Source organism: Oncorhynchus clarkii, chromosome 25 (assembly GCF_045791955.1).
Source record: "Oncorhynchus clarkii lewisi isolate Uvic-CL-2024 chromosome 25, UVic_Ocla_1.0, whole genome shotgun sequence".
NCBI lineage: Eukaryota > Metazoa > Chordata > Actinopteri > Salmoniformes > Salmonidae > Oncorhynchus > Oncorhynchus clarkii.
Genome location: NC_092171.1, coordinates 12,263,633 through 12,276,368, shown reverse-complemented (window position 1 = coordinate 12,276,368; position 12,736 = coordinate 12,263,633). Strand labels below are relative to the sequence as shown.

The 12,736-nt window shown below is 43.7% G+C and overlaps 1 protein-coding gene across 2 annotated transcripts in view; it reads right to left on the bottom strand.

Moving 5' to 3' along the window:
* The window catches only part of LOC139383713 (frizzled-3-like), a 36,786-nt gene that overhangs the window by 21,949 nt on the left and 2,101 nt on the right, over positions 1–12,736 (bottom strand). Inside the window, exon 2 of one of the 2 annotated variants that reach the window (XM_071128268.1) lies at positions 11,874–12,515. In XM_071128268.1, the coding sequence (XP_070984369.1) occupies positions 11,874–12,113 (240 nt within the window). In that variant the 5' untranslated portion in view covers positions 12,114–12,515. Of the gene's footprint in view, positions 1–11,873; positions 12,516–12,736 lie in introns of those variants that run through there. The other variant, XM_071128267.1, reaches the window with a different exon arrangement.

Sequence of the window (12,736 nt, the reverse complement as noted above, 5' to 3'; positions counted from 1 at the left end):
TGTCAAGCATGGTGGAGGCAATGTGATTGTATGGGGGTGCTTTGGTGGTGGTAAAGTGGGAGATATGTACAGGGTAAAGGGGATCTTGAAGAAGGAAGGTAAATCACTCCATTTTGCAATACCATGCCATACCCTGTGGATGGCGCTTAATTGGAGCCAATTTCCTCCTACAACAGGACAATGACCCAAAGCACAGCACCAAACTATGCAATAATTATTTAGGGAAGAAACAGTCAGCTGATATTCTGTCTATAATGTAGTGGCCAGCACAGTCAGCTTGACCGTATGGTACGTAAGAAGTACACATCAAGCCAATCAAACTTCTGGGAGGTGCTTCAGGAAGCATGGGGTGAAACCTCTTCAGATTACCTCGACAAATTGACAACTAGAATGCCTAAGGTCCGCAAGGCTGTAATTGCTGCAAGTGGAGGATTCTTTGACAAATTAGGACAATTATTTTTTTTTAAATAAAAGAATAATCCTTTACAACCTGGTCAACGTTTTCTATTCATTTTGCAACTAATTTCATGTATGCTTTCAAGGAAAACAAGGACATTTCTTAGAGACCCAAACTTTTGAAAGGTTGTGTATAGACACCGTGTTTGGAAAGTATTCAGACCCCTTCCCCTTCTTCCAAATTTTATTACAACCTTATTAAAAAAATGTATTAAATACTCCCCCCCAATCTACAAACAATACCCCATAATGACCAAGTGAAAACAGGTTTGTAGAAATCTTTGCAAATTTAATCACAAAAAAAAAAAAACGTATTTACATAAGCATTCAGACCCTTCGCTATGAGACTCGAATTTTAGAGATCAGGGGAATCCTGTTTCCATTGATCATCCTTGAGATGTTTCTACCTGTTGTAAATTCAATTGATTGGACATGATTTGGAAAGAAACACACACACCGGTCTGTATAACTTCCCACAGTTGACAATGCATGTCAGAGCAAAAACCAGGATTGATAGGATTGTGTCGAGACACAGATCTGGGGAAGGGTAGCAAAAATATTCTGTAGTATTGAAGGTCCCCAAGAACACAGTGGCCTCCATCGTTCTTAAATAGAAGTTTGGAACCACGTAGACTCTTCCTAGAGCTTGCCACCCAGCCAAACTGAGTAATCGGAGGTGAAGGGCCTTGGTCAGGAAGGTGACCAAGAACCCGATGGTCACCCTGACAGAGCTTCAGAGTTCCTCTGTGGAAATGGTTGTCCTTCTGGAAGGTTCTTCCATCTCATCAGCACTCCACCAATCAGGCTTTTATGGTAGAGGGGCCAGACGGAAGCCACTCCTCAGTAAAATACACGACAGCCCACTTGGAGATTGCCAAAAGGCACCTAAAGGACTCTCAGAGCATGAAAAACAAGATTCTCTGGTCTGATGAAAAGTGACTGAATTCCAAGCGTCACGTCTGGAGGAACCCTGGCACCATCCATACGGTGAAGCATGGTGAAGCATGGTGGTGCCAGCATCATACTGTGGGGATGTTCTTCAGCGGCAGGGACTGGGAGACTAGTCAAGATTGAGGGAAACATTAGTTCAAGTAACAGACATCACCATCAACTGTTCAGTGGAGACTGTGTGTATCAGGCCTTCGTGGTCGAATTGCTGCAAAGAAACCACTATTAAAGGACACTAATAAGAAGAGACTTGCTTGTGCCAAGAAACCCGAGCAATGGACATTAAACTGGTGGAAATTTGTCCTTTGGTCTGGAGTCCAAATTGGAGATTTTTGGTCCCAACCGCTGTGTCTTTGTGAGAAGCAGAGTGGGTGAAGGGATGAACTCTGCATGTGTATTTCCCGCCGTAAAGCATAGGGTTGGTGTTATGGTGTGGGGGTGCTTTGCTGGTGACACTGTCTGATTTATTTAGAATTCAAGGCACACTTAACCAGCATGGCTATCACAGCATTCTGTAGCCATACGCCATTCCATCTGGTTTGAGCTTAGTGGGACTATCATTTGTTTTTCAACAGGACAACAACCCAACACACCTCCAGGCTGTGGAAGGGCTATTTTACCAAGAAGGAGAGTGATGAGTGCTGCATCAGATGACCTGGCCTCCACAATCCCCCGACCTCCACCAAATTGAGGGGGTTTGGGGTGAGTCAGACAGCAGAGTGAAGGAAAAGCAACCAAAAAGTGCTCAGCATACGTGGGAACTCCTTCAAGACTGTTGGAAAAACATTCCAGGTAAAGCTGGTTGAGAGAATGCCAAGAGTGTGCAACGCTGTCATCAAGGCAAAGGGTGGCTATTTGAAGAATCTCAAATATATTTTGACTTGTTTCACGTCTCCAGGGTCACCTGGCCAACAACCAGTGAGATTGCAGAGCGCCAAATTCAAATACAGAAATAGTCATAAAAATTCAGAAAACAAAACATATTTTACATAGTTTTAAAGATTAACTTCTTGTGAATCCAACCAGTGTCAGATTTTTAAAATGCTTTACAGCGAAAGCATACCTTACGATTATTTGAGAACATAGCCCAGCAGACAAATCATTACCAGCCAAGTAGATAGGAGATAAAATGAATCCCTTACCTTTTTTTAAAATGTATTTTTATTATTTTTTTTATTTTACCCCTTTTTCTCCCCAATTTCGTGGTATCCAATTGTTGTAGTAGCTACTATCTTGTCTCATCGCTACAACTCCCGTACGGGCTCGGGAGAGACAAAGGTTGAAAGTCATGCGTCCTTCGATACACAACCCAACCAAGCCGCACTGCTTCTTAACACAGCGCACATCCAACCCGGAAGCCAGCCGCACCAATGCGCCGGAGGAAACACTGTGCACCTGGCCACCTTGGCTAGCGTACACTGCGCTGCAGTACAGCGCCCTTAACCACTGCGCCACCCGGGAGGCCCTTAATCCCTTACCTTTGATGATCTTCATATGGTTGCACTCAGAAAACATGTTCCTTTTGTTCGATAAAGTCTCTTTATATCCAAAAAACGTTTTGTTTGTGTGTTTTCTTCAGTTATCTACAGGCTCAAACGCAGTCAAAACAGGCAGACAAAACACCCAAATTGTATCCGTAAAGTTCATAGAAACATGTCAAACAATGTTTATATTCAATCCTCAGGTTGTTTTTAGCCTAAATGATCTATAATATTTCAACAGGACAATAACGTCATCAATATAAAAGGTAAACAAGAAAGGCACTCTCGGGATTGTGCATGAAAAAGCTCTGTGACACGGTAGGGACCACTCATTCAGACTGGTCTTACTCTCTCATTTATCAGAATACAAACCTGAAACAATTTCTAAAGACTATTGACATCTAGTGGAAGGCATAGGAACTGCAATTTGAGTCCTAAGTCAATGGATACTGTAATGGCATTGAATAGAAAACTACAAAAACAAAAAAAAACGACTTCCTGAATGGATTTCTCTCAGGTTTTAGCCTGCCAAATCAGTTCTGTTATACTCACAGACACCATTTTAACAGTTTTGGAAACTGTAGAGTGTTTTCTATCCAAATCTACTAGTATGCATATCACATCTTCTGGGCCCAAGTAGCAGGCTATTTAATTTGGGCATGCTTTTCATCCAAAATTCCAAATGCTGCCCCCTACCCTAGAGAAGTTAACACTTTTTTGGTTACTACATGATTCCATGTGTTATTTCATAGTTTTGATGTCTTCACTATTATTCTACAATGTAGAAAATAGTAAAAATAAAGAAAAACCCTTGAATGAGTATGTGTTCTAAAACTTGTGACCGGTAGTAAAAAAGAAATATGGCTATTATTATTGTTGCATTCATATTTTAGTTCTGTGTAGATTAATTCTGACTTTGAGGAAATGTATACTGGCTATGGCGTCTCAAAATGGACAAATGGTGCTATTGCTGCTTTTTTCTCATTTTTCAAGCAAAGATTTTTTAAGGGAGTATGCGAGCACACTAGTTCGGTACGGCTAGGCGACAGCCAAACTGAAGCATGCTGACGCCTTAAGAGTTGGGTGGGGCTTCTGGCCCCAGATAATAAGCTGCACAAGTGGGTCTCAGGGAGCAGTGTGTGTGTGTGTGTGTGTGTGTGTGTGTGTGTGTGTGTGTGTGTGTGTGTGTGTGTGTGTGTGTGTGTGTGTGTGTGCGTGCATTGAAGATGAGGGTGACAGTAGGACAGCCAGTTTGCCAATTCTGCAAAAACTCTGTATAATGTTTCTGGCTTAAAGAAGAACATGAAGGAGTGAAAGAGAAAAGAATGGCTGTTTTCCCTGTGGATTAGGGAGTCAAAGGGATTGGAGTGTTTAGAATGTGAGAACCTGCATCCTCTGTCCGACCGAGCACTGTCCCTGCCAGAGACCCCCACACAAAAACACAGCAGCTCACTTCCAAAAGCTGTCATTAGCAGTGTGATTATCCCTCTGTACTATGGCCCAGTAGTCAGGTCAGGTGACTGGTCTTACTGTGCCTGAATTATTATTATTATTTAAAAAATGTTTACCTTTATTTAACTAAGCAAGTCAGTTAAGAACAAAATCTTATTTAAAATGTCAGCCTAGAAACAGTGGGTTAACCGATTTCAACCTTGTCAACTCGGGGATTCGATCCACCAACCTTTCGGTTACTGGCCCAACGCTCTAACCACTATGCTATCTGCCGCCCCAACGCCACTCTGGTGATGGTGACAGCTCACACTTCACATACTAACTGAGCACTAACATAAAGACCGCAATCACATGGTGCTGGGGCTCACACACAGGCACACGCAAGCACACACCCACACATGGTTTAGGACCACGGGGTCTGAGTTACAGCCGAGACCACCCGCTATGATAGAGAGCTTACTGGATTTAGATACTAATGAGCCACATTACTGCTACGTTTGATTTTTGTTTAGAAAATGTCTACTGCCGCTACTGGAGGACTGTACCTGCCTGTAAAACCCAAGAAGACAAACGGGTTCAATTAGTAGTGTCTAAAAAGCTTTGTTTTTGTAGTGTTATGTTTTTTGGGTCGGCTGTGTTTGTGGTCTCTCGTTGCCACAGGGGACAGAGAACTTGCGGACTGCATCTTTAAAGGCCAATACACCTTTTAAAAAGAAAGCCAGTCTTACTCAGACATTTTGTGGGAGTTATATAAACCTCTATTCCAGCCTGCAGCCCAAACAGTGTCAAACACTGTCAGCCCTTTCTCCATCACCCATTCTCTACTGCCTTTCTCTCGCTCTCCATCCATCACATCCCCTCCTCCATTTCATCTGTCCATCTCTCCTCTTTCTCTTCATCATCCATACCCTACAGCTGCATCTCTCGATCACTCATTTCCTCTATCACCCAAACCCTTCAGCACCGTTTCTTTCTCCCTCCCATTCCATCAACCATTTCCATTCTCCAATCATTTTTGCTCTCGTTCCATAACCTTATTGTCCATGGGCCACCCCTCTCCTTCCGCTCTCACGCGTTCCAGAGAAAGTGATCTGGCCATGAATAGAGCAGGAGGACAAACACTGTTCTCTCCTTAATCTGCACTCCTCCTTCCTGAAAAGAGGGAATAATAGACAGCCCTCTCCCACACTCCCTCTTTCCAAGTCATTTATTCATTTGATTTATTCATTCATCCCTCCTTCACCCAGTCCCGATCAGACAAGAGCAGTTCCTGGCATTCCAGCATATGACCACTTACCCTCCTCCCTCATTTGCCTCATCTATTCCTGGCATTCCCATAAATACATTTTCTACCCTTCCTCTCCATTCCTCCACTCCACACTCCTCACTTCAACTCTATCCCTCTTATAACATCTCTTCTACCCACTCACCCCCCTCCTGGCATTCATCACTCTGCATTTCCTCCCTGGGTACCATGGTAACAGGTGATGAGGGGAAAACAGACCAATCTGACAATGAGGCTTCTGATGGTCCTCATCCTGCTGTAGGTCAGAGGGCACATGTGTGTGTGCGCGCGCGCACACACACACACACACACACACACACACACACACACACACACCCCGCTGTGGAGAGGCAATCAAAACATGTTCCTATGGAGGGATAGATGGTCGGAGAGCGAGAAAGAGATGGCTATAAAGAAGTGGCCTGTTTTGTCCATTTGAGTGTGTATACACCACAGCCATCACGGTGTACAATAAGTACCATCCCTTCCACAGTCACACCCAGAGACCCACTCAATCACAACTACCACCCACACAGCTACTGTCACAGCACACCGCCATCTGGGCTAAGGCTGTGATAGTCATGGAATTTTGGATGACGGTTATTGGTCAGCGAAATGAACGAGGTCACCGTTATAATATTTCGAATTTTAAAAGATGCACATTTTCTCCTCTCCTCCGCTCCTGACTGCGTGTGCTGCTGCAGGGGGAGGGGGCATTGTCTAGGCAACCAAAGACTAATTTGCTACAACACCTTGCTTTCAGTTTCATCACGTTGTAAAGAGTCCATGTTACCTTGGAAACTAACTCAACCGCACAAATGCCCGGCCGTCCAGTCTTCAGTCAGCTGTTAAATATCTTTTTTTTTAAAATTATTTTTAAAACGGTGACTTATGACTGTTTTCAAGACGGTATTCATCCACAATCGTCGGTAACACGATTATACGGTAATTGTGCCAGCCCTAATCTGGGCTGCATCATACACCATTCTGTTATACAAGACTCATATCAACTACTCCCCCTGTTACAATGGCCTTATATTCCAGTCAATACAACATAGACAGAAGCGGCCACTAAGCACAGCACAGCACAGATTAGCCTACCTTTTAAAGATCCTGACCTTGATCATTGTGAATTTGAACATAAAACTGCGACACCAAAATGAACCATTTACACCCTCTTAGCATTTTCTATAACAGCGTCATTCTCCTCTGACTAGAGCTGCATTGAGAAGATTTGCATTGTGTTCCAAAGTTTGGACACATCTACTCATTGAAGGGTTTTTATTTACTATTTTCTACAAAACAATCATATAGTAACCGACATAAAGTGTTAAACAAATCAAAATATATATTAGATTTGAGATTCTTCAAAGTCGCCACCCTTTGCCTTGACAGCTTTGCACACTCTTGGCATTCTTTCAACCAGATTCACCTGGAATGCTTTTCCAACAGTCTTGAAGGAGTTCCCACATATGCTGAGCACTTGGTGGCTGCTTTTTCTTAACTTTGCGGTCCAACTCATCCCAAACCCCCTCAAATTGGGTTGAGGTCAGGTGATTGTGGAGGCCAGGTCATCTGACGCAGCACTTCATCACTCTCCTCCTTGATCAAATAGCCCTTAAACAGCCTGGAGGTGTGTTGGGTCACTGTCCTCTTGAAAAACAAGTGATAGTGGAACTAAGCCAGAAGGGATGGCGAATCGCTGCAGAATGCTGTGGTAGCCATGCTGCTTAAGTGTGCCTTAAATTGTAAATAAAGTCACAGACAGTTTCACCAGCAAAGCACCATCACAACTCCTACTCCTCTATGTATGGGATCAATATCATGCCAAATGTAAATCACCAATCCACAAATGTAAATCGCTATCCACAAACGCAATTCACTATCCACAAACAAACAGCTTTTGATTTGTATCTGTAAATCGAGGTCCTTAAGTAAAATGACTTCCATAAAGTTTTGTACATGGGAGAGATATGCGCAAACATGAAAGGTATGGCAAACCTGCAACTTCATATTTGGAAGCGCTTAGGTCACCTGACTTTTGGCAGGGATTTGACGACAAGAAAAAAACGAAGTTCTCACACATAGAAAAAAGTTATCACGGTAGAAAGTGACTTGTAGTCATAGAAAAAGATTTGTGCCCATAGAAAGCGATTTCTATATATTGCTGACAGCCTCTCATTCGGCCATGTTGATGCCTGCCTTTCAAGGTTGCATAAATTATAGTATGGTAACCATAATATGTTAACCATATGTGTAACCATAGTATGTCGAAACCCTATATTACTCTATATTTGCGACACTATTGTGGTGTACCCCCTTTTCCTCAACCAAATAGTTGAATTAGCTGGCCAGTGTGATAGCACCACTAAATGTGAAGGATATGTCACACATTGTAAGGGATTATAATCCATCCGCTGTCTCATGTTGCACAGACAACGAGCATTAAGGAGACATAAGTATTCCTGAGGCCTCTAACAGTTTCTCCAGGAGAGGCATGAAAAAGGTAGAGGGGAGGTGTAGGATATGGGATCAGACTCCCTCCCCCCAACCTGGACTTGAACCAGGGACCCTCTGCACATAGACAAGTCACCCTTGAAGCATTGTTACGCAAAACAACAGTCTCAACGTTAACAGTGAAGAGGCGACTCTGCAACTCTGCCTAGAACGCCAGCATCCCAAAGAAAAAGCCACATCTCAGACTGGCCAACGAAAATAAAAGATTCACATTGGAAAAAGAACAAACACTAAACAGAGAAACTCTGTCTAGAAGACCAGCATCCCAGAGTCACATCTTTACTGTTGACTTTGACACTGGTGTTTTGCAGGTACTATTTAATAAAGCTGCCAGTTGAGGACTTGTGAGGCATCTGGTTTTAAACTAGACATTAATGTACTTGTCCTCTTGCTCAGTTGTGCACCGGGGCCTCCCACTCTTTCTATTCTGGTTAGAGCCAGTTTGCACTGTTCTGTGAAGTACATAGCGTTGTACGAGATCTTCAGTTTCTTGGCCTCTGTACGCCTATGTAGATATTCCATTTAAAAAATCTTCTGCTTCCAGCTACAATAGTCACTTACAACATTAACAATGTCTACACTGTATTTTGGATCAATTTTAAGTTATTTTAAATTGAAAAAAAAGAACGTGCTTTTCTTTCAAAAAACAAGGACATTTCTAAGTGACCCCAGACTTTTGAATTGTAGTAAGTGTGCGTGCACGCGTGTACACACACAGTATATCATATATATGGTATATACAGTGCATTCGGAAAGTGTTCAGACCCCTTTGACTTTTTCCACATCGTAATAACATTGCCACCCTCATCAATCTACACACAATACCCCATAAAGACAAAGCGAAAGCAGGTTTTTAGAAATGTTTGCAAGTGGTTTTTGCTTTTTCATTATGGGGTATTGTGTGTAGATTGGTGGGGGGGCAATGTAATAATAAGATTGTAACGAAACAAAATGTGGAAAAACAGTACTGAATACTTTCCGAATGCACTGTAGGTTATCCATACATAGATGCATGCTTTTTAACAGGGGGCTGCTCAGCTCTACTCTGCACTTATCCTCTGTCAGCAGAGTGCCAAGTGCTGCTAAGTCACCATCACCATATAGGATATAGCTACCAGCTAGCATTAAGTTACTACTAGCCTACACAGTATAGATGGATGGATGGATGCATGGATAGACTACTCCCCTCACTACGTTAGGCTAACTGGCATTATCCCACCAAACTGTCTGTCTATGGTGAAGGCTGTGGGTGGAAATGCTTTGCTATTCTGATTGTTTCTCTGCATTTCAACAACGCTCTATAGAACCAGCAAAATAATTACGGCTTTTAAGACTAAATACTAAAGGCTTCCCTTCTTTTCGCCGACAGACTTTGAATGGCGTAATCACCCAATTCATCGGCAGCCGTGCCAACCAACAGGGCCCAGTAACATTGTGTCTGTGTGTTTTGGAGGATGTGATGGCCCAGTGGTGGTCCCAGGTTTTAGTGTAGTTGATTAAATCAGCATAGTAGAGTCTGGGGCTGTGAGACAGCCAGGATCCCATGCTGGGAGAGAGACAAACACAGAAAAGACCTCCACCATGGGGCCCTGGTAGAGACGGACCTCCCACACACTGCTCTCTGCCAGAGTCAGACATTTTCTCTTTCAATCCCACTCACCCGCTCCCTTACATTAAAAACGCACACATACTCTCCCGGTCTTCCATCCTACCTCCTGCCCTCTCTCTCAGGTAGTGAATTCCTTACCTCAGGTCTCACCTACCTCTCCCTTGTACAGGGTTATTATTAGAGGGGAAAGGGGGTGCCACTACATAATGGATTGGATTTATTATTCATAAAAAAATTGTCAGACCAGACCAGCTCCAGAGTGATGTCATCACGTGTGTGAAGGGGGAGTTTCGTGGGTGCTTACATTGGGTGCTCTGTTGTGACTCAAGAGCTCATTTGCCCATTCACACACTCTTTCCCTCTTTCACTACAGCCCTTTCCCTTTCTCTCCCATCTCCCCCCAGGCTTAATTGACTGCAGTATCGGGTGAGGGAGAATCATTCTGCGCTGAAAATCAATCGTTCCATTGTGGGGCGGTGGGGCAGATTAGTGGCTAGTTAGCACTGGTGAATAATGTCAGCTGGCACCATTGAACCTGTTGTCAATCACACAGGAAACAGCACAGTACCAAGGCCTCATAGAAACATACAAAAGTAGCCCTGTACCAGCCAGGGCTACAGCTCTACTTGATATAACATGTTTTCTGTTGCAGTAATTGGATGTGGTTCACTAAAGGCATGGCTTACACTGGGTTTTGTGAGACAGATGTAAGCCAGCCACACAGACACGCATGCGCACACAGGAAAATACAGTAGGTTGGTTTACAGCTGAAATGATGTTCTGTCCAGATGGCTGAGGCATGGTAATAGTGAAGCATGGTGCGGTTAACACCAGGGCTCAGTCCCCTCAGGGAAACCATGTGCTGCTGACTGGGCTCTATGTGTGTGTGTGTGTGTGTGTGTGTGAGAGAGAGAGACCAGGCTGTGTCGGCTAGGAGTCACTATGGATTATCTTGCCTGCTAATGACTGTTGTTGTTCATGTAAAACATGATGAAGCAGCTTCCTGCGGCAAGAGGCATTACTTTATCTATGCTTCTGTGTTAGTCTAAGTATGTGGCATCATTCTCCACACACACACACACACAATGAATCAGAGCGGGTATAGCCAGTGTCCGGTGAGGGATATTATTCAATTTCCTTTGCGGATTCTCACAACCAGAACCCCTCCACTGATGCTGCCAGAGTGACTGGGAGTGAGAACTAGCACAGTCTCACATTGCAGCTCCTCCTGTTGCAACAACTGCATTTTGTAAAGCTGCCTTCCGGGGCTGAAGGGTAGGGCTTAGGTTACTTCTTTACTAGGTTAAATAAAGTTCAACAGATGTTTATTTAAATCCTCACAATATATGTTGATAAAATTCAACAAAAATGCTCAATGATTGAATAAGCAGAAAAAAAAAGCACAGCATGTTTTTTTTCTTCCCTGTGATGGTTTCGGCTGATTCTGATGTGGGCAAAATAATCTGAAAATGGGGAACAGCTGTTCTGGGAATTTCTGTACCAGATTTTGCTGCAGCAAAATATGAGTAATGTCATCCTCATTATGCTACAACTAGATTTATTGAGAGGCCATAAAAGAAGGCCAAAGATTAAGAGCTACAGGTAGATGGTTTTTGGAAGCTATACACGTGTACTAAGGCGATGGGTAACAAAACAGATGAGGGCATGATTAAAAGGCTGGAGATACAACTGTACGCCATCACGTTAACATACTGTAATGGCACTCTAAAACGTAATGACTAGCAGACACGAGTCATCAAATCAGAAAATACTGCCTGACACATGCACTCCAAGCAACAGCAGACAGAAACAAAACTCTATTACATATCAAAAATATGTCAGCCTAGAAATATGCTGAGAAATAAGTACAAGTAAGGACACTAACCTATTGACATTAACAACCTATCCTTGCTCATTCATTCTGAAGACTGTCACAAAAGAGAAGGACAGAACAGCCAGTAATCTGAGTCGGTTGGTTTCTATGTCAGCCCAAACGCTCAACTTACAACCTCATATCACTCTTTATTCAGAAAGCAGGATCCCTTTGGAGCAACAGCAAAGCACATACACAAACTCAAAGACCGTCAGGTACACACGCGCACACACACACAGCTGTAGTCAGTACCTCCATGGCGAGCGCGGCCGTCTGCTGGTCGTAGTGGTTGAGGAGGTTGGGCATGAAGGTGGTGTTGTAAGGCAGGTCCTGGCACATCCGTAGTCCTATTGGCTCACAGGTAAACGTACTGTGGCTCTCTGCTGTCTCCGCATGGATAGACAGACAGGGTGAGCAGAGAGACCAGAGGAAGAGGAGGAAGAGTGACCTAGACATGACCCTGTCTCTGTGTGAGTCCCACCTCACACTCATCCTCAATTCACAAAGCAGGGTAGGGGGAGAAGGATGAAGAGAGGAGATGAGGGATTAGAGAACAGCGGGGCTATTCTTCTACACAATCACACCCTGGAGATCTGTGGAGCTCACAGGGGAGTCCGGCTGCTTCCATCCCCCAGAGAATGCACCCTGCCTGGCAACGGGATCCACACAGCCAGCCTCTCTCCTCCAGGCCCTCTCTTGCTGGGTCTGTACCCGCTGGAGGGCTGAGATCATCAGCCTAGATGTTCCACCGTCTTCCCCCCCCCCACCTCCAGCACAGCTATCTATGGTCCTCTGTTCTTCTCTCCAACAAAAGAAAATGAGAAACTGCCTATTGAAAGTCTTCAGTGTTTCTTCAAAGAACGTCCAACGGCCGAGTAACACGTCAAGCAAGACCTACAAGTTCAAATACAAAAGAATGGTAAGACAAGTGGCAAGAAAGTCCTCTAAAATGTGTATAAGTGACAAGAGCCAGGGAGTTGAAAAACAGCATCCCCATCTCTCATTTACACAAGTCCCCATAGATCTTCAACATATCTGATTCAATAGACATAATGCTGTAGTTATTACATTATTAGTCACTTATATGTATTACATTTTTACATTTTCAATTTAAA